Here is a 21,449-nt window from a genome sequence, read left to right as displayed (position 1 = left end):
ATGCTGCAGCCGAGTTACGTGGCCTATCAAGGCTGTCATCCAGCCGCCACTTACGGGTTTTGTCTCAGAATATCGTCCGCAACTGTGGTGAGCCATGGTTATCAACACGCAGGGCAGATTCCTCACCCATCTACTCGAAGGGCAATGCTGCGTGCTGAGCCATATTCAATTGTTCAAGTCCACGATCGCGGAGTCTACCATGGCTGGCCACAATTGCGAGGGGAAAGGGGACGCAATTGTGGGAGATGGGAGCTACAAATATATTCAACATCTTCGTGCTATTGTTTCCAAGAAGTTACACATTTGTTAAAACAATCGAAACGATCAAAGCCATCACAAACTCACCACCATGCTTGCATCTACCCAGACTTCCAAGAGGTCTGTCTCAAACACTGATTGTCTAGTGGCCTAAAAACTAATCCACCAACAGGGATTCGCTTAGGTCGCCCGCGGATCAAGAATACAATGGCCGCATTCAAGACTGGATGGCGGATAGGGGCCTCGATATCCAAGGCAGGCTGCTGGCCGGTGGCCGCAGCGGAGTACAGCCCGCAAGCCCACCACCCTCAAAGAAGGAATCAGCCGAGACAGGGCACAAGGCGCACATTTAGGCGGATTTAAATCTAAGTACTGAAGAAAATTATGTTCTGTTCTGTATTTATTGATAATTTTACTATCGCGACTATTCGCGGATTGTGGGTTGATGACCGGGAGTCAATGCATTCATTTTAAAGAATATTATTGAATTGATAGTATAGTGTAATATTCCACCAAATTGGTGGACGGGAGTAAACAGGCTAAGGCACGTCACTAGGCTTTGCCGTGTCAATCACTTCTATATGTCGTCTAGTCTAGATAAGACGCTGTAATTGATTTGGTCAAGTCTCAAGTTGCCTTAACCATACACCGCTAGCGGTGGCTGCCTTAGCCGTCTTACGTTTCTCGACCGGAGTATAATGGTAATTTATTTCATGGCGGAAACCTCTAGGATTCCTTGTCGTTCGTACCCTGTCGTAACAGGCTGTATACTGGGTATCAAGTCTCACTTCCCGTGACGTGGATTTGCCACCCCTCCGTGTGTATGTATATTATGGTAAGTACTCTTGTCGCCGGCCCCGTCTGCCTTGCGATGTTTTTTTTCCCTCTCATTTTCAACCTGACCCCCTTCTTGCTTCTTCATTATCTGATCAATCTTAGATTCGTATCATCCCTACCTATTACTTTGTTTGATGCATTGCCACTGTGACAGGCACATCTACCTTGACCGCCAGTCTGATATCACGGACGCCGACCTGCCAAAAGACCTTTGCGAAAGACTACTTACACGCGGACAGTGACATTAAGATATCACGGAAGCGACCGAACATGATCAGTAATGTGCCTCCCACGCTGTCCAGTTCAAATGTTCAAGTCAACGACAACATATCGCAACGCTTCAATGCAGCGTCGACCAGACAAACAACATCAAGCTTACGAGCCTCCGATTCCCAAACAAATAGACACAAGAAACTAAGCCTACTGGCCCCAAGTGAGATAATTGTTGAACCTCTGAACCTCTGAACAAGTGAAGGAAGCTGACATTAATCTACGTTTCTCGTAGAACCGCCAGAAGTCTACAAAGAAGAGCCATCCGATATTCGTGTGTTCGACAGTACATGGCTTTGTCAAAGCCCACCCCAGGTAGGGTCGCTTGATAGAGCGTTGTTGCAGAAGGAAGAGGTATCTGAAACACCGGGATCATCACTCCGATATATGTCAGGTAAGAAGATTGGGAGTGAATATCGTTCGGATCCTGACAGGCCCTCATTTGACATATTCGAGCAATGTTCGAGTTGGCCGCAATCAGATAGCAGAACATGCATCCCTTCACCAAACCCGAATAAAAGGCCAGCCAAGCGAGGTGAGGGTTGTGGAGTGCCCCAGAAAAGGAGCCGCACATCTGAACATGACGAAAATACTGCTGAACTCAATGAGGACGTAGATCCTCGTTTGGGTGGTGACGATGTCGAGAATAGGAAAGGAGAGACATTTGCATGTCCATACTACAGGAAGGACCCTGAGCGCCATTTGGAGTGCATCAATCTCCGAATGGCCCGTATCTCAGACGTTAAGCAACATCTAAAAAGAAAACATACAGCTCGTTACAATTGCCTAAGGTGCTCTGAAGGGTTCTCATCACAAAAGGTCTACGACCACCATATTAGACAAGAGAATTGCTGCCAGGATTCGGCAGCGAATATTGACTGCGTCTCACCAGCTGCACAAGATGCTATCAAAGTGCGCTTCGAGAGGAGCCTATCATCGAAAGAACAGTGGTACAAAATCTGGGAGGTTCTGTTTGGGAAACAGAATCCCACAATGGACCCCTATCTTGACAATATTTTCAAGGAAGTCACTGGGATAATTCGCAGTGTTTGGAAGAAAGAGGGGGACCAAATCATCTCCAGTTCTATAAGAGGAAGAGAGTTACCCAGTTGCAATGATCAGCTTCACTCACTGCTACTCGAATTCCTCAATAAGGTTGAAACCCGTTTCGAGCAGAAACCTTCGGAAACAAATTCAAGAGAATCAACCTTGAATTCTGATATCTCCCTCGTAGAGAATATGGTTCGAACAAACTCTGAACCCAACTTTCTTCCTGCAACTACGAATCCCTTCTCAAGCGATGGCATTTTCCCGTCTTACGCTCTTCCCTCTGAAATGTCAAGTTCGCCTGTCAACTTCTCGAGCGCAGAGCCCGAAGGGGCCTTTCAGACTATTAAGAACATGTTCAACTTCTCAATCGGATCGCCGATGCCGCAGGTCGAATACCCAATGGAATTTTCAACAGCAGATCTGCAAATGCTTGGCGAAGCAGAACCATGGAGTTTCGTCGACATTCTCCATGACGATTCGGCAGACACTTCTTTGCCATTACTTCAGTTAACCGAAAACCCGTAAGTCGCTGAGGGTGAACCGCATCTCAACAACCCAAACAACTAAATAACAAAGGTACAAAACTTTGTAAAAAGCAAGACGCTCGTCTATTGCAGATATTGATGTTCTGGCGATCCTTTCAGAATGCCTCAAACTACGGATAAATTTATTCTTCAACCTGAATCTCATGGCGACGGACGGGAACAACATCAACTGGAGTGGAGGGAGCCGCAAGTTGAACTTGTTGGGGAGTCTATTGGAACCGTTATGCTGAACCTTTCCTTTTTTAGGTTTCTAATAAATCAAAGACGACGCCAGAAGCTCCGATGGTATAGTTTGTAATCACACCACAATCAGAGAAATCACTACCGGGCTCCCATATCTCGTTCCGAAGCCCAACGAAAAGCATTTTTATCGAATTTGCTGTGCTAGACGCAGTATTCTCCTCACTACATTGGCCAAACACCGACTCTTTTATCATGTCAGCCATCGAAAGTTGTATTTTGGCACCAATGTCTAAATCAACTTCCATCTCGACATGATTTGTCTCTACCATCGACACCAATGCCACGGCATCATGTTTGATCAGTTCAAGGAGTGGAATAACACCATTGGAAAGGATTGCCTGAACTTGTGGGCGGACGCCATCATCATGGTCCCTGATATTTGGGCCAGGAACGTGCGAGACCTGCAAGGCAGCGTTGTCTATTCCTATGAGGGAGATTCAACAATTTGGGTGTTAACAAAATCTAACTGGCACACGAATATGGGGCATTGACCAGGTTTGGTTATGTTGAAACATTCCCAAGAATACGTGGGCTGTTGAAACAGGGCATGTTCAGTTCACTGTGACCCTGGCATTTACTGCAAACGCGGTCACTGCAAAGGACAACAGAATCAGAGCAACTGACAAAGAATGAACGGTCAACATTTCATTGGCACAGCAAGAGGTCATTTCACTACCTAAATATCGCTGGGGCTATCGAGTCGACAGTGGAAGTGAACATCGGTCAGGAAGAGAAGGGCAAAATGCTGTTCCACGTGATACAAGAAGAGAGACGATAATCAAAGCGGTGGCTTATCAAGCCCATCCTGAAGAATACACCGATAAACCTTTGGGATGATACAATGTCGCATCAGATCTATCCCTTGCAGAAAATACCGTTAAACCTCTGCTCAATCCCGCCACATCTACTGGTATTTTATCTCTCGATGGGACTCAACTTCTAGCCACCGTCACCGGCCATGTTAAAAGACAAGGTACTCAATTTCAACATCGATGCAGATATGCTGGAGCGGGCAAATAATAATGGCTATACCTTCGACGAAACTGAAGGTGTGGCGAGCAATGCTTGTAAGCCTTGTGCTTGAGGACAGTACGAGGGCGAGTGGAACAGAGTCAATCGCGAATGGGAGGAGGGTGGGATAAATGGAAGAGCAAATAATGTGGTAAGACTATGGTCGGATATGATGAACTGTGGTAAAGAGAAGGACAAGGTTTTGATCGGAACAAGGCCTGATGGTTTGCTTGGACGATATGAAGATATGCTTCCAGTTCCTCCACGGATAGCTTCAGATGTGTAGGATATTTTGACTGCTTTGGACACTTGTGTGAAATAGATCTTTATTGTGCTTGTTCTTTCTAAACTTGCTATATGGTCCACCGTATTAACATATGGACTTTAGTAGCTTAACGACTCCATTTTAAGCTTGTCAATGGTCAGATGGCTGAGTTAGCTTCAGATCCACTAAGCTACCGAATTTCATCTCGTCGAGATAGATGTCTTTGGTTCAAGTCAATTTGAGTAACGATCCATAGTGAGGGATACGGTAGATAGAAAGAAAACGACTCGGAACAAGCGGCATTCGTATTTTTGGTATATGTAGCTATCACGAGGTTCCATGTTTGTAGCATACTGCAACACTAAAACCAGATTATTGTCGGCAAATGCGGGGTGATGATGACATACCGCAGGGTCCGAGTTTTGAGGCGGAGCTCAGTCTCACTCTATATCATGATGCTGGCGTCGATCAATTGGGTTCAGCTATATCGTAAATAGAATAGCCGCGAGTTCCGAAATACGATGATGTGGTCAGATTATTAAGACATATCATGTATAGATTTCCAATCGTTTTTTCTGTACAGTAATGTTAGCGATCGCCGTGATGGTTGCAGTGATAGCTACCCTTTTTCTCGTATTTCGACGTCAGCACGCTACAAAAGCACACTACAGAAGCACACTACAGAAGCACATGACATAGTTGCATATCACAAGTCCCGCTGATCAGCGTAATGCTGCAGTAAGATATCTAGTAGAACGATAAAGATAGGCATGGCTGATAATACCATTTTTTACTATTGTGAGCTTATACTCGTATTACTAGTGCTGATAATTGCAGCTTGTATGCAGTGATTGCTCGATTGAGCACTTATATGCGAATCGGCAGTTCCAGAAGCATGATACATATTACTATAACAAATGTAACGTAGCCATTTCTTGTATTTATAAAGTCCTGTCTTGGCCACAATCACATCCAGATATCATCGATAACATCTTGAAAGCAAACCTTCCAACCTCTCAAAATAACCAGCATCTCAATATTTAATACCAACAATATGCTTTTCACCACCGTTCTCGTCACTGCTGCCCTGGCAATGGGCGCCACCGCCGAGCCTCAAAGCGATGAACTACCCTTCAACATCATCGGCTCCCGCATTTGGAGTTCTCCAGATTGTGGAAACAACGAGAACATCGGAAACCTTGGCGAATTGACCACACACCGCGACGAGCTTGGCCAATGCTTCAAGTTCAGTGACAAGGTCAAGTCTGTCAGTCAGACTGAACACGTCAAGGGCTGCAAACGTAAGTCCCTCCACCTTTATAATGAATCACTAACTGACAAGGGACTAGTTTTGGTTTTCCAAGACACGCATTGCAGGCATGGAGAGAAGAGCCCTAAGGACTTTCAATGTCTCAAGGCCCCGACCCATTTTAATAGTTACAAAACTGTGTGCAAGTAGAGAGTACAAGGGAACTGGAAGGAAGATTGCCGCTTATGGGCGTGAATTAATATGGTGGGTGGTATAGATGATAAGATGGTTATTTAATGGGTTAATGGATTTAGCATTAGTTTTTTAGAATGGATATTCAAGAGTTATTTATGTATTTTGAGACTTTCTATTATTTGGGAAGAAATAAGATACTCCAAAACAATAAACGCTCAGTAAAAAACAGTATCATAGGGCCGCAAGGGCATGTTCTCAAACAAGATATCGTCACAAGTTATACCAGCTGGGAAAGCCTTACATCTCGCTTCTAAACGTCATTCCCAAAGTGCTTATTTTTCTGTAAAAGAAATCACTATAAATACAAGCGTTCTTTTAAAACATCCATCCTCTCATAAATAAAGTCATATGTCTCAGCTATCGAAAGAGTGTCGATGAAACTTGCTATCATCAGGTATATAAATCGATAAACACTTCTCAGACTAGATGAAATCTCGTAATTGGTACTCCTCTTTTCTTCAAAGCCGCCTCAGACAAACGCGGATTATTTAGTGTAATCTCTTCCGTACTTGGATGCGTCCAATATTGCCATCCTTCCTCTTTATCAGAAGACTCAGTATAAGCTTCTTGATAATCTCCCTCGAGAGGGACTCCTTCTAGTCGGGGGTCCGCATAGCGTAAAGGCTGTCCGTCTTTGTAGAATACCAAGTAATTTCGCTTTGATGCCCATAACGGTTGCCAACCGTAGAAGTCACTGCCAAGAAACGCCTCTTCTTTCGAAAACCCTGGATGGTATCCTGGACCGATCACTTGATATGTGTTGGGATTGGATTGGGGCCGCAGTATTATCAGTGATCTTGAGCCAAGGAAACAAGCCACTTTATCACCACTTTGACTGGCCATCGGAACACGAACGAAACTTCCGCTGCATGTCCTTGAACAGCCGGTCAATGTTCCTGAATCCGTCGAATCGAGGTATGATGCGTCAGCTTCTCGTGGGTTTTCATTATCGTGTTCATCAACGAAGATACCGGACAACCATTGCCGTATTCTCCATCTCCAGTCTTTGAGAAAGTGTCTTCCGCGATCCCTAGGGCGCTCAAATCTGACGGTACTATAGTCTCTGACATCTCCATAGGTGAGCATCATAATCAGCTTGTCAAGGCATTCATCGTCGTTATGTAAATCTGTGTTTGACAGAGCTTGGAAGACATTGACGATTGATCGAATCCGTACGGCATGCTTCCATCCTCCATCGCAGTCTATGAGTATAGGGTCATGGCCTAGCTCGTCACATAGCATACCAGCTACCTCCAAAACACCAGGCTCTACCATATATGCCGAGCATAAGGATGCACCCGCAGCATTGCTGTCAATGTAGAGCCTATTCAATGGCATTTCCAAATCTGCTACCCAGCTTGGGCAGGAAGCTCCGTTGCACATGTTTAGAAAGTCGAGATTTCCCTTCTGGACGATATGATTCAGACAGACCAACTCGAATACCTCTTTAGTAGACTTTGTATAGTCTGTTTTGACGTGCTTGCTGGTTGTTGGGGCGATTAATCCCCGAACAGCATATACTCGATCACGACTATCGGAGCATTGGAATGATGCTGCTTCCGATATCGATGCCACCCAGTCGTTATAATCCCTGTCGCGGTCTGTATCGGGTGACAGAGCCTTCCAGGCAAAGTTTTCCAGATTAGTATTCCAACAAGCTGGATGTTGAATGGCGTTTGAAGGCGGAGTTTTCAATCCAGCTATTAGGCAAATGGCGTCCCTAAGTTTCATCCACGGAATTTCTTCCCCTCCTAGCTTAACGATACAGGATTCTTGCTTTGCCAAACGAGCCTCCTGAAAAGTCCAGAGACGCTTGTTCCAATTCAGGTCTAACAATTGTTCCACAGCTTGCCACTGGGAAAGACTGAGCGGGATATGCTTATCTTTGATAAGACGCTCATCTGCGCCAGGTTTGAACTCGAAGGATATCGCTTCCGAATTAGAATCCACTGAAAGCAATTGGCTTGCTGCCCACCGGACTGTTTCCATGGCCATGATGCTCCAAGTAGTCTCAGCACTTAGCCAGATAATGACGCTTCTAGCAGTGCGATAGATCCAATGCATATTATCTACCTGCGTAGAACGTTCCGAAAGGTCTTTCTGATTTATACAAACAGAATCGCACCAGAGAATACGCTTGTCGCTAGGGTGTCTTAGGGCTCGTAGAGCTGATGCCAGGTTTGTTCCGATGTTGATATGTCCCGCCTCAGATTCAACCACTTCTTCTTCATTCGCCCGTAGTTCATTTGTAAGTGTGATGGATTCGGGATGGGCTTGGGAACCCCAACAGTAGGATAGCGCTTCAAAGTCAAATATGTTCTCCTCCGTAAAAGGATTTATCACTCTGTGCAACATGGTCCCAACCAGCGGAGCGTCAGATGAGCCGGGATGCAGTTCTAAAAACCGAAACTCCTGCTGGTCTGTTTCGCTTTCACCAATAGCCAACGGAACGTACTGAAATGAAGGCATGGCTTGAAATGGCCTGTCGACGGCTTAGTTGCGGAAAATAAAAAAAGAACGATGTTTGAGACGATAAATGTAAGAATCCTGAACCGGGATTAAATAGAAAGTGGAGGTAGCCTATCGAGGCTGTGCTTGTACCCTGGGACTTTCGGCTTGTCATACGCAGACCCGGCTGAGGTAGGCAACGGAAAGGCTAGCCTGTAAGCTGTAAGGAACAGAATCTAATTGGCCAGTTCAAGAAAGCTCTGATTGGCCCTAAGACATGGTTCCTGTTTTTCCTGTAAATTAGCCTCAACATAGGTACCCAACGACGGCGTTACTTCACTAAGACTACGATTATCTCGAGCTGCCACTGAGAAAAGGGCTAAGCTACAAGTTCTGTTCTTGCATTAGACAAGATTCTTCCTGGATATAAGAATACTAACCGTAAAAACGTAGTGATGTTCTACGGGACGGTATTCCAATAGATGTAAGTATGTCAAGATAACAGCTAGACGCGTGATTAGGAGACAAGCGGGACTGGGCCCTATTCACAATGTGAATGATTGGTACGTATACTGTCTAGTTCGGGTACGATCTGAGGGGAAAGTACCCTTGGGGCATAGGATCAATGTGCCACAACTTTGACGACATGTTGTTAAAACAGCTTGACCATTCCTTCTTCAGACCATCAGGCAAATCCCAATGCAGAACATCATCTTTAAGTCTCATCCGAACCAGGTGTCGTAGTTCTCCAGCCTGATCACCGTCCTTGAAGCAATCTCGTCTGTGTAGTATGAAGAGATTGTTGATGAAGTGAATATCACCTGGCTGAGTCTTGATTTCCAATTGCACCCGTCTAGCAGCATTCTCGATATCATCCAGAGCTTGATGTTGTTGTTTAGAAATAGCCGGAAGGCTAGGGGAACGTGGGTGGATTGCATTTCCAACAAGCGGAATGCGTCCAAAGTTGACAATGAATCTCTTATCGTGATAGAAGAATATCGGTCTGGGACAGGCCTCCTGGCTTGGAGATGTTAGCATGGATCAAAGAAGAACGGATGTGCTAGTGGCGTTCTGACCTTGGAAATACCCAATCCGACTGAGACAGAAGACGGATTGATTCACCATTCAGAATGTTGTAAACGGCGTAACCCGAAGCAATGATGCATCGCCCCCCCGAGGCAGCGGAACTTCTTGTTAACCAGCTGATAATATCTCCTGCCTCTTCATTGTGAAATGTCTAGAGGATCACTGTCAGAGGCTAGGTAGGCAAGTGAGAACCATATCAGACGTACGATTTCTGATGTCGAGTGTCGATGATGCTGGCTGGTGAGTTCAGAGGAGTTATCTGCCACGATATGGACTAGATGGCAGGATTAGATACCTATCTGAAAAGAGTGGTAATGCAATACTGACCCAGCATGTTTCCCTTTTCATCTTGTCGGCCACAGCTGTTGGCAATATAAGATTGAATACCAAGGTACATCATGGTCAAATCCACCGAAGAGTGGTCCTGTGGATCTAACCCTCGAATCAAACCAAAACCTTTACCTTCGTATATATCGAGACGGATAGTGTCCAGCTTCTTCCCCAACATTGGCAGTGGGAAGTTTTCGCGGCAGATCAAATCTCCGTCTAAACCAAGAGCTACCGACGATTAGAAGCTGTCGACTCCGCGCTCATTTGGAATATACCTTTGAAGTGAAAAAGAGCATCCTTGACTTCTTGTATTTCAAAATCATCGAGATGGTGTACAAACTGAGCTTCATTCGCAAACTGATGACCATCCCAAGTTCCAGGGAGATTGATCGAAGAAGGGAATCTTTCAAAATTGGTAGTTGGATTCATCTTGGAGGAGGCATTGAAGGATGAGACAATCACGGCCCAACATAGCCAGAAAAAGGGGACAGAGATGATGAATATATATCAGAAAGCTTGGTCGGAAGGCTATCGTGGGATCTGTTCAATTTAACACGTATATGGGCAGAGTAAGCGACATGATTCCCTTCTCATCCTTGTGTACGACTGTAGAATTGGACTTGATTCTATTCAGATAGCAATGTAATGATTCATCACACAAGGCCTCACCGACATCGCACAGCTCTAGGACCCAGGGTAACGACAAAAGCAATTCTCCATTTCGGCCACTTTACTACACTCTTGCATCAGATTTCAGCCAGTTTATGCAGTGCAGGGAAGGGAAAGAGAGAAGAGACAACCAATGTGCATTTACCATGCTGCAAATGTTTTCTCATAACAGGGACCAGGGACTGGGCATACTCACTAGCATGGAGACTTGTTGTCTTGGCATTTCTTGTACTGGAGGAAGAAGTGGGCTTCTATAGACTTTATATCGTGTAGGAACAATGTTACTTCGTGAGACCTATTTTTTTCGAATTGGAAACTTGAAGCTTCAGAGCGAAAGAAAAAGTATATCAGACTTTGGAAAGCGTCTAGACCTATTAAATAAACATTTTCTCATGCTTGTAGAGCTTGTTTACTGGAAACTATATCCGTCCACCAAATTTGTCTCGCCATTCTAAACGTATGCCAATCGACATGAAAATGTCCATTGGCGTGACTTGCATGTCATAAAGCCTTCGTATTCCCTGCCGATCTTTTGATAACAACAGCTGAGCAAAGATCTAGAGCGATATATTCTCCGTGTTACCGGAGGTGCTCCGACGGCCATTAGGCATTCCCTTCTATTACTAATTCGGCTGGCTGTTACGCGGTAATAGACCCTATTACCCGCATAAGCTCTGCATTAGTCTCGAGAAGTCAGAAACGCGCTACCCAATTTCATGAGTTGATATGCTATAGACTCTCTGACCCACAGCAACAGGAACAATAAAGATTCCGCACTCCCCAGGAGGAGGTACATGTTATCTCTGCCATAAGGGCTAATGGACTTGCACTTTTGCAGTATTAGTTCTCGGCCAGTCTATGCAGTACTCAGGGCTGCGGAGGACACAATAGCATGAAAAAGAAAAGAAGAAATGGCGTCATCATGCTCATGGGCTACGCCACATACCAGTTTCAGACTAAAGGATAGATTGTCTTTATTTCAGTCATTCGATACATCATAAGCATACACTCGCTCATTGTTTCGTAATTCTCCTCGTCGTAGGCACTTTGATGGTTTTGTTCTATTATCTTAGTACTTCTGTAGAAGCCTAATGAATCTGTAACTCCTCCATCTGTGACTTCAGCTTGACGGAAGACTAAGATCGTTCTTCAAATTATAGAAGTAGCGATGCCATAAAAGAAATCAAAACCGGTCTTGTATATTGCTAGCTCACCGGTTATACCGCCGGTTGGAGAATTGCTTTGCCCAGCAGGGATTTCCGCAGATGGCATCCTTCCCGAGGGCTTCCCCTTCGGTCTCAGCCTCCTGTGCCTCCATTACCGATCATGAGCCAGATTGCGATCACCATCATAGTCCGATCCATTGTTATTCATAAACTACTGGGATAAAATGTGGTGTGGGTACCGAGTAACGCGATGAGCATCAAACTAATGATGCAGGCTGAGCTTCCGATCCTTCGGACATGCCTTGGAAGTGAGAAAATAGGATGTGGCCGTTGGACGGAGCTGCTCAAAGCTGACCGCTTACTCATTTGCTACGATGCGTCTCTTGTAAGGCTTCTTGGGAGCGTGCATTGTTACGCATGGAAGTTATCTCTATGCTCTCAGACCATACTACTTTAGGCGTACGAAAAGCGTACCATGGACGTCCCTGCTGATCTTGTCTTTTCGATCATCTAATGCAACTTGTCGTGTAACTAAGAACAAAACGCTAGGGACGCAGTTGTAATTTCTGCACCAGTGACATTGCGTCTCGATACCCTTTGCCCATGCTGCCTTAAAGGTCCCTAGGTATAGCCTTGATTTGACTGAAGATCCTACAGAGTGAGACATTGTAAGCCGACCAGACCCGGAGAGAACATTGCTGATTTATTGATTACGACAGTGAAGGCGTTGATGTGGGGTATACAAAGGTTGCCTCTGTGGTGTTGAGCGAAATAGCTGATATTGCGGTGAGACGCGATGCTAGTAGGAAATGACGATCGGATATCACAGGTCATGTTCGTTGATGTAGTGGCCATACGAAGACAAGTTTATCCTTGCAAGAATAATGAATGAGTTGATTCTGACGACTGCATGACTCCTGTCACTACTCACGTCATCTCGTCGTCAGTAGCAAAAATAAACGAAATCCGATAAGTTGTAACACCTAACTCAAAATGCTTCACAGGCCCAAAGACGTTCCCATGCATTCGGAAGCACCTCATTCTGTAGCTTCTTGAAAAAGGCATCCACAGCGACCGTTTCCTCACCCTCCAACATAATCATGCCATCATTAACCCCGTGCCAACCTTCAATAGGAAGCTTGATCTTGTCCAATCCAATGCCATGGAAGTACCGGCCCTTGAATGTCTTTTCACCACTAGACAGTAAGCGGTTAATAGTTTTACTTTTAGAGGGGTTATTATAATCTTTACCCATGTGCGACACTATCTCTAGCCGCTATTGGTCTAGTAAATACGAGCTGAGTGTATTGACAAGGGTTTAAATGCAGTCAGCAGAAACTTGCCTATGTTATAGGTTAGCTCCCTCAGCCTTGTGGCGCCACTGTTAGCACACTGCTCACGCATTGTTGCATTATTGGTCTTCACTGTGAATCATGCATCTCCTTCAGGATTGTCAGCAGAAAATTACCTACATCATAGGTTAGGTACCTGAACCTTTCTTGGCGAAAGGGGGCCTCATCTTTTGCAGCAGGCTGACCGTCTTTTACCCCGCAAACATAGGTAAGATTTTACTTCCTTCAAACTAAATCGTCTTCATGTTCCTTTATCCAGGACCACTCAATCTTTTCTGACCGACGATTGTATCTCTTCAGCATGGAAACTGACCCGGGAGAATGTGCCCAATGTGGAAAGCTGACAACCATGTGCTGCGCTGGATGCACTGGAGCACCGGAATATGAACCTGGTGATGCCATGACTATTTTATACTGTGGTCGTGATTGTCAAACGAAGGCCTGGAGCGTCCATGAGTCGAAATGCCGCATCATGAAGCGACGAAAGAAATTATTGCGTGCAGCCAGCATACTTCAAACAGCCTTGTTGACGTACCGGAATATTTGGTACGACTATGATCTCACGAAAATCGAAAAAATAGGCGGGACACTGTATTTGTATCAAAATGAGAGAGCCGACACCGCTCGTGTCAAACGGGGACCCTTCCCGGTACATCTAACGACCAATGAACATCATAAACAGGTAGCTCTGACGATTAATCAGGGCATAATAGCCCTGGCGCTATTGAGTGGTCTAGCTAAAAAACTTATTAGAGGTAAGCATTCTCGGGTATTTATAAGATATGAAATGTTTCTCACATTTAACAGAATTTTATTCGCCTATGGTTGCAACGACTTTAGAGGTATTCGATGTAAACCTGGAAACGGTACCACTTGTACCGTATCTACTTCCTGATGGCGGAGCTACCCAACCACACACATCGATCAAGGTTAATATGCTTTCCCCCACGGAGACATGGGTCATCGATACGACAGGCTGTCAATATGGATTTCGGGAGACCCTGGTTCCATACGGCAAGTACATGGCAACCAGAGACTGCAAATTGAGACAAGATTTAGAAAATGAGTCATTGTACACTTGGTTCGAAACAAGAGACTTGGATTCTTGGCCGAAGTCGAAGAAGTCCCTGGGTGAATCACCAGCACAAACACAAGACCGAGAGGAGGAAAGAAAGGCTCGTTTACACTTTGCCAATTTTGTTAAGAAAGATGTGAGCGTAGATATCCTTGATGGCTCTCCCGCTGAGTTTAAGGAAAAGGTCATAAGTTTTAGGTATATGCTAAGCAAGCATATGATGGGCTTATATATCTCTTGATTTTAGACTGTGTCGGGATACATTATGGATCTTTAAGTTGCTTTAACACTGTATGTTTTAGTTTATTATATAGTTGCTATTGCTATAATATTTCCATATATGAAGATGTGACCGTCATGGTATTATAAACATTTATGACTAAAATGCAGGAGATAAAATTACCAAGTTACTTTATATTCCTTGGGTTATACTTCTTAGGCGACTTATTTTAGTAACCTAAGGCTTAGGAGGCTAATATTTCTATTACCCACTATCTGGATAATGCAAAATGGATATCTCGAAAAGCCAGCTTTATTTACAAAAGCTGACTGAGTATTAAAATAGACATTAAAAAGTTAAGACCTGAAAAAGTTAAGAAAGAAAACTCAATATACACCCCTAGATGATAACTTGAAAAAATAAGATAAATAATAGATTTCATGTCTAGCATCTAAGTATAAATGATTGAAAAAAAGAATGAAAAATACATATGAGAGCGGGTGGGGGTCATGTTAGTATTGCAGTGCGCCTCGAGGGTCCTATTGTTTCCGGGATGCCTTCTGACGTTTCTCCCGGTTTATATCTTGGACACAGTTACAGCTCATCAGCGCTGGAACGATGCGCCCACCAGAGCCTGAACCATTCTACTGCCGGTAAAGTTAGGGTCGATAAGACAAAGATAAAGACCCCAATTTCGCCGTATCGTGCTCACCAAAAGAGGCCATATGTCCGGCGACGACGAAGAAACGGTCCCGTGACTAGCTACGGCGGACCTTCTACTACAGTCTTCCATGAGAAAATTCATGGAGCGGAATGAATACTCTGTTGCAACCCGAGAATCCCGACAAATGAAAAGGATGATCCAGCTTGTTCGTCGTGCCAGTAAGAACCCTTTAGACCCAGACTCGGCAGACGATTAGCGAAACCCGCCGGAGGCTGAGTTCAATAATAAGATTGATGACTACTTTGGGCGGACTGTATTTGAGCGTGCATTATGGTCCCGTTCCCGAGAGCAATCGGCTGAAGAAGGCCGAAACTATGAATCGGCTGGTTCCCATCTCATTGGTCCCAGAAAGGGCAAAGATCGACCTGAGGATGAAGCTGTCGCAAAGCTAAATCCCCCAGAGGAGGAAGCCGAGTTAGGCTTTGGCGATCTAGAAGATGGACAGCACGAAGGAGTCGGCCCCAGAATATTTCATTTGTCCAATCGTCCAGGAATGAACCAGGCTTTATAGCAGCAGTTCGAAGTAACATTGTTCGACCTGTCAAGCACCATATGCCACCTCCACTGGCATGAAGGAGCATCTGCTTCTCGTTGTTGCTTGATAGTTTGCGGATAGCTGCTACTTCCCAAGGTGTAAGGGCACCGGGGCTCTGACGTTCTTTAGGGATCCATGTACTTTTTGTGGGTTAGCACTGGTCACAGGCGGTGATTTGGGGGTCTCAATCACCTTTGTCGACCAACTACGCCCCCGACCTTTGGGTTTTCAAACCCTGCTAGGAGATATGGCAACACTTTTTTGCTTGGCCACACTGTGTCGTCATCAACGAAACACAAGATATCACCAGTGGCCTCTCGTGCCGCAAGAGCCATCTGTGTCCGTCTTCCAGGCTTCGGAACAGTCATAATTGTAATTGGCACATCGTTAGTCTCGTTAAGAACAGGAGATACAAGGGCTTCGACTCGTGAAACATCGCGAGGAATCGTAACAACAATGATCTCCTTAGGCTGGCTGGCAAGGCAAGAGCGCAGCGTGTTTGTAAATTCGTCTGGTGTATCAATGGTAACTATCAAGATGCTCACGGTGTTGGTCAAAAACGTTGGCTTTTCGAGGGGTACTGGAGGGCTGTATTTCTTCATCCGCCTCCTCGTTAGTATGGAGTCGTACTGAGTCCACAGCCTTTGTAGTGTCAGCCGTGGTAGCATAGAGGCAGAAAAGAGGAAGTTCAAGAGGCCGGAATTTTCTGGCACTTACCACATTCCCAGAAGAATAGCTGACATCTTGTTTTGATTTCTGACGTAGAGCGTATGATGAATAGTTGTTAATGATAAAGACTCAAGTTGGAATGTCGGCGGCGGAGTAGGAATAAATACTAGTGAGACGAAGGCTCAGTAATGGAAAAATTGCCATTATCTTCTACCTGACACAGGACTTCTCCCAGGTTTCGAGATTATCCAAGTACAGAGCAAATTGATTGCTAACGCCAACGTCGATTGAACCTCAAACCCAAGGGCTAACCCCCACGAGTTGGATCCAATCCATCATGATGTATCTTCAGGTTACAATGATGCTGCATGTTGGTTAACCATGGTGTTGGTTCTGTTCTGATATTGCTCTACCAGAATGAAGGGGAGATATAACAGACAAGGGCCATCTCAAAGACCCACTGCCAATGTTGCGCCGAGGAAGAGGCGGCCCGAGTTCCTACAGAATCCCCAACTTTGCTCAATGCCTTGAGTATGTGATTGTGATTGATCAACTGCCGAGATGACCTGACATCGCTGGTGCAACCTCGGAGGATGCTGATCTTAACTTAAACTAGAAGATATTGGTGATGTTAGTACATGAGGAGCGAGATATGTATTTAGCCAATATCGTACCCTGACATGTCCGGGGTAAGTCACGAGGACACAACCAACAGAAGGCCAACGCATATGCGAGATAATGCCTTTACATGACTTGATCTAGGTCATGATTGGTTGAGGATAAGGACGCGCGGCCAAGCTCAACCAACAGACGATTTCACAAAAGAACAAGGTTCCAAGTTGAGTGTCTGGCAAGTTTTCCAACTTCTCAACGTATCGATGAAAGATCTTCAGGATCTTCAGGATCTCTAACCATTTACATTCTATTATCTGCGCAAAGGCTGTCAGTATGAGTCGCTCAGCGGTCGACGAACCATCGTCAAGCGCGCAAGAACGCGACTTCAACAACATTGTTACCAACCTTGCCAACCAAGACACGGTGCCATGGTATCGGAAGCCAAACCTACGCAACCTCTACTTTATGCTTATACCGACATGTATGGGCATCCAGATGACCTCCGGCTTCCATTCACAGATGGTCAACGCTATGCAGATATTGCCTTCATGGATTGATTGTATGTCATGACATTGGCCTTCGTGCGACACGTTAGACTGACAATTAATGTGTTGGTAGATTTTGACAATCCTCAAGGATCCCTCAAGGGTATCATTGCAGCTGCCTACCCTCTAGGTGCTATTTTATCGCTTCCATTGATACCTATCATCAATGACCGACTCGGGAGACGTTGGTCCATTTTCATAGGATCATTCATCATGGTTATTGCTTCTTTGGTACAAGGATTTGCTAATTCTGGTACGTAATGTCCACATGGGCAAGCCCTGAGAAAACGAACTGATATAACATTCACAGCTGGTTCTTATATCGCTGCTCGCTTAATCCTTGGCTTCGGCATCCCGCCATGTTTGGTATCAGGCTCATCCTTGATCGGAGAACTGGGATACCCAAAAGTATGAATGAACTCTACAATATCTACCGAAATCGGACTAACGATTATTAGGAACGAGCAGTTTTGACATCGCTTTTCAGTGTTTCGTATTTCTTCGGTCAGATCTCTGCGGCCGGCATATGCTTTGGAACCAACGGGATAACGACCAATTGGGGGTGGCGTATTCCTTCACTACTCCAGATTGTACCTCCAATGCTTCAACTCTGCTTCGTCTTCTTTGTTCCTGAAAGTCCACGGTGGCTTGTTGCCAGGGACCGGAGTCAAGAAGCGATGGAGACGCTGGTGAAATATCATGCCGAAGGCCGAGAGTCTGAGTTCGTAAAGGCTGAGATGGCACAGATCCAGTCGACATTGCGCATCGAGATGCAGAGTACCAAGAGGTCATGGCTTGATCTTGGAGCAACTGCTGGTATGCGAAAACGTTTGTTGACTACCTGCATGTTGGGACTGTTTACGCAGTGGTCTGGCTCGACCCTAATCTCATACTACCTTGGCGACCTGCTTCAAATTATCGGCAAGGACTCTTCTCATTTCAAGCAGACCATCAATGTCAGCATATCTTGCTGGAGTCTTGTGTGCTCTTTCACTGCTTCAATGCTTGTCCGTCGCTTCAAACGAAGGCACATGTATCTAGCCTGTACAGCTAGTCTACTTGTCGTCTTCTCAAGTTACACTATTAGCATGGAGAGAGCTATCACAGCAAAGGAGAATGGGCAAGTAAATAATGCTGCCGGAACAGCTAGTATTTTCCTACTGTTTGCATACTCTCCCGCCTACTGTCTCGCGCTCAATACTGTTACCTATAGTAAGTGGGACAATCTTACCTATGATGCGGCCGAGTGTTAACGATGGAAATTAGCATACTTGGTTGAGATCTGGCCCTACGCTGAGAGATCTCGTGGCATAGCCATTTTCCAACTCTTTTCGCGCTGTGCTGAGTTCTTCACGACCTTTGTGAATCCTATTGGGCTTGCAAATATAAGTTGGCGGTATTTTCTTACTTACTGCTGCTTTCTCGCTTTTGAAGTTGTTTTTGTGTACTTTTACTTCCCAGAGACTTCTGGTAGAACTCTTGAAGAAGCAACATTTTGTAAGTCCATGAAGCCCCATCCCCCGTATTTCAGGCTGTTAACAGTGTGGTGCACTAGTATTCGAGGATGAGAAGTCATCGGCTGAAAAGGCTATCCTTGAAGTGGAGAACTCAACGGCCACCGAACTCATGCAACGAGACTCTATGGAACGTAGAGCAGAAGGGCCTCAGATGAAGAGTTAACTGTAACTACCTGTTCAGTTTTCAAATTGTATGAAGTATAAATGATATTCATGGACAGGCCATAAATAGTCTAATGGATTAAACAATATAGTTGATACTTTTGAAAAGCACTCTTTTCTCACATAAAGTTACCTATACGTTACATATTGACTATGGGCATAGAGACAATAGAAATCTAGACAACTTTCCGCAAAGAAGCTGGGGTGCTGGATTTATCCTTGAACCCTTCGTATAACTATCTGCCAAGCTCAATACACACCAGTTTGGGTAATAACCTGTTACTTTCAAGCCCGCAGGTCAGGGTTCATGACTCCAGGTAGCACGGATCGCTGCACAACTACCCCCCACGTTGTTTGCTGAATACTAGAAACTGTAACCATAAAGAAGACATGCCGCCAATGATATGAAAGCCAGCGAATGAGAGATACTATCGGGGCGGCCGCCCAGGGGAATTCTCTATATGTGACAGAGCAAATACATACATATGCATGTTAATGCTTGCATAGTCACGCTGCTCGTGGGGGTTACAGGTTGCGGCATTGCATATTGCTGTGCCGTTAGCTCCGTTGCGGTGGGTAGAATGCAAGAAGCTGGAGGACTTGATGGGGTCATAGACTCATTCTCGCATAAGAGTGTCCTGAACCTTCCTGATCTGTACAATACCCTGATATGTAGATGCTTGATCAAAACGTCATCTCCAAAGACCAACATCTCAATGTCTCTTGCTACCAGTGAAATGTAGGTTCTATGAGGTATTAATTATGAAAAGGGCAACTGACCTGCTGTAACTTTAACCACTCCTGTCAAGTGTCTGTTAAATACGTGTCTATCCTGGTTAGAGTAATATCAGGAGGCCTCGTGATAGCCTTTAGTGGTGGTTACACCTGTATACTTGCGTATAGATCTCTGGAGAGGTAATATCATGGAGGAAAGAAGGCCCGGAGAACCGATGAAATGATACACTCTGTCCTTTCCAGTAGCCGTTGTTGAAGTATATAAGGTTTGTGAGAATTGGAACGGATCAGACGAGCTCCCAAGCATCAGCCTCTCGCACTCAATACACGTTGTACTTATCTCGACCAAAACGATCTTACTTAATCTAAGCTTAGATATACCAACACAGACCATGGGTCTTACAGAGGAACAGAAGCAGCATTTTATCGAGAATGGCTGGTTAAAGTACGTTCCCCCCGTGGCCTTAGCGAAGCGGGCATCTGATACCAGACAGAATTGAAGGTGCTTTCACTGCAGATCAGGCTGCACCTTTGATGACAGATATTCAAGAGCGCCTCGGTGTAGACTTGAATGATAAGACAATATGGAAACAGTGGCGGACCAATCTCAAGCCTACTGAATGGGTTCGGGCATCCGAGTTCGCCCCGAAAGCCTGGGAAGCTATCTGCGAGCTCTCTGGTGGAGAGGACCGCATGGACCCTGAAGGCTGTTTCTGGAGCAATGGTTTCATTGTCAACCTTGGCGATGCTGCCTATGAGGGTAAAGAAACACCACTAGAGGATCTGGACGTCTTTCATGTGGACGGCCAGTTCTTTGTCCATTATCTTGACAGCACCGACCAGGCTATTCTCTGTGTACCACTTTGGACAGATGTACTCCCAGGTGGTGGTCCTACGGTCCTTTGCCCAGGGAGTGTGGCCACTATTGCCAAATGGTTGTATGATCATCCCCAGGGCTGCAATCCAGACATGGTCCCACGAAGCGATCCAAGGTTCGATGACACTTACGGGAGCCATTTTGGTTGGGCCAATGAAGTTGCACGGGCAAATGGCCGTTTCGACTTGGCGACAGGCAAGGTCGGTGATGTATTCCTGTTACATCCGTTCTTGATCCACTCCACCACATGCAATGAGAAGCGTCTTTTCCGCGCCATTACAAACTCCAAGACGAGCTTGAAGGAGCCTTATCGTCTTTATCGCACAGACGGCAACTACAGCGTTCTTGAGTAGAGCATTAGGCACGGTTTGATGAAGAAGAACGTGACGGAGAACGATTTGATGAACTGGCATATCACCGCCCCTCGGGAAGGATTCAAGCCGGGTCTCATTAATAGAAAAGTCCCGACAAAGGCTGACGTGACGCCGGTCAGTCACCTTGGGTCAATGGCAGTTATGTAAACTTTACTACTGGAGGATATGCGACTAATTCCAATTGGCAACACTTCCACCGGCAGCGATTCGTGGACATAACACAAAATCAAGGGAAATTAAATTAATTCCTCAGGATCAAGGATGGTGTTGCCAGACATGTGACATCCTCTTTCCTCAATGGAAGATTGTTCAATGTCGCATTTACACGTATTTTTCAGTGTGAAAGAAAGTCTTGCAGAGATCAAGA

The 21,449-nt window shown here is 45.3% G+C and overlaps 8 protein-coding genes across 8 annotated transcripts; 5 read left to right on the top strand and 3 right to left on the bottom strand.

Annotated features, from left to right (window-relative positions):
- Positions 1-349: 349 nt before the first annotated feature.
- Positions 350-611, top strand: FSST1_009811 (uncharacterized protein; the record flags this gene model as incomplete). The annotated part of the gene is made up of 2 exons (XM_083226817.1): positions 350-378; positions 431-611. The coding sequence occupies 2 exons, from the start codon at positions 350-352 to the stop codon at positions 609-611; spliced, it is 210 nt and encodes a 69-aa protein (XP_083085772.1).
- A 754-nt stretch (positions 612-1,365) lies between these two features.
- On the top strand, positions 1,366-2,982 carry FSST1_009810 (uncharacterized protein; the record flags this gene model as incomplete). The annotated part of the gene is made up of 3 exons (XM_083226815.1): positions 1,366-1,528; positions 1,601-2,866; positions 2,942-2,982. The coding sequence occupies 3 exons, from the start codon at positions 1,366-1,368 to the stop codon at positions 2,980-2,982; spliced, it is 1,470 nt and encodes a 489-aa protein (XP_083085771.1).
- Positions 2,983-5,533: 2,551 nt separating this feature from the next.
- On the top strand, positions 5,534-5,938 carry FSST1_009809 (uncharacterized protein; the record flags this gene model as incomplete). Its single annotated transcript, XM_083226814.1, has 2 exons — positions 5,534-5,780; positions 5,829-5,938. The coding sequence occupies 2 exons, from the start codon at positions 5,534-5,536 to the stop codon at positions 5,936-5,938; spliced, it is 357 nt and encodes a 118-aa protein (XP_083085770.1).
- A 462-nt stretch (positions 5,939-6,400) lies between these two features.
- On the bottom strand, positions 6,401-8,452 carry FSST1_009808 (uncharacterized protein; the record flags this gene model as incomplete). The annotated part of the gene is made up of 1 exon (XM_083226813.1): positions 6,401-8,452. The coding sequence occupies one exon, from the start codon at positions 8,450-8,452 to the stop codon at positions 6,401-6,403; it is 2,052 nt and encodes a 683-aa protein (XP_083085769.1).
- A 555-nt stretch (positions 8,453-9,007) lies between these two features.
- FSST1_009807 (uncharacterized protein) lies at positions 9,008-10,276 on the bottom strand (the record flags this gene model as incomplete). Its single annotated transcript, XM_083226812.1, has 5 exons — positions 9,008-9,452; positions 9,508-9,668; positions 9,724-9,791; positions 9,845-10,075; positions 10,123-10,276. 5 exons carry the CDS (start codon positions 10,274-10,276, stop codon positions 9,008-9,010), a joined length of 1,059 nt encoding a protein of 352 aa, XP_083085768.1.
- Positions 10,277-15,388: 5,112 nt separating this feature from the next.
- Positions 15,389-16,331, bottom strand: FSST1_009806 (uncharacterized protein; the record flags this gene model as incomplete). The annotated part of the gene is made up of 3 exons (XM_083226811.1): positions 15,389-15,728; positions 15,781-16,230; positions 16,306-16,331. The coding sequence occupies 3 exons, from the start codon at positions 16,329-16,331 to the stop codon at positions 15,389-15,391; spliced, it is 816 nt and encodes a 271-aa protein (XP_083085767.1).
- An 874-nt stretch (positions 16,332-17,205) lies between these two features.
- FSST1_009805 (uncharacterized protein) lies at positions 17,206-19,097 on the top strand (the record flags this gene model as incomplete). Its single annotated transcript, XM_083226810.1, has 6 exons — positions 17,206-17,431; positions 17,491-17,670; positions 17,728-17,825; positions 17,876-18,629; positions 18,684-18,914; positions 18,973-19,097. 6 exons carry the CDS (start codon positions 17,206-17,208, stop codon positions 19,095-19,097), a joined length of 1,614 nt encoding a protein of 537 aa, XP_083085766.1.
- A 1,126-nt stretch (positions 19,098-20,223) lies between these two features.
- FSST1_009804 (uncharacterized protein) lies at positions 20,224-21,229 on the top strand (the record flags this gene model as incomplete). Its single annotated transcript, XM_083226809.1, has 3 exons — positions 20,224-20,276; positions 20,326-21,057; positions 21,202-21,229. 3 exons carry the CDS (start codon positions 20,224-20,226, stop codon positions 21,227-21,229), a joined length of 813 nt encoding a protein of 270 aa, XP_083085765.1.
- Between the last annotated feature and the right edge of the window lie 220 nt (positions 21,230-21,449).

The sequence above is a fragment of the Fusarium sambucinum genome, chromosome II (genome assembly GCF_050947815.1).
Source record: "Fusarium sambucinum isolate potato_lamoka chromosome II, whole genome shotgun sequence".
Lineage (NCBI taxonomy): Eukaryota > Fungi > Ascomycota > Sordariomycetes > Hypocreales > Nectriaceae > Fusarium > Fusarium sambucinum.
This window is presented reverse-complemented; position numbering and strand designations above follow the sequence as displayed.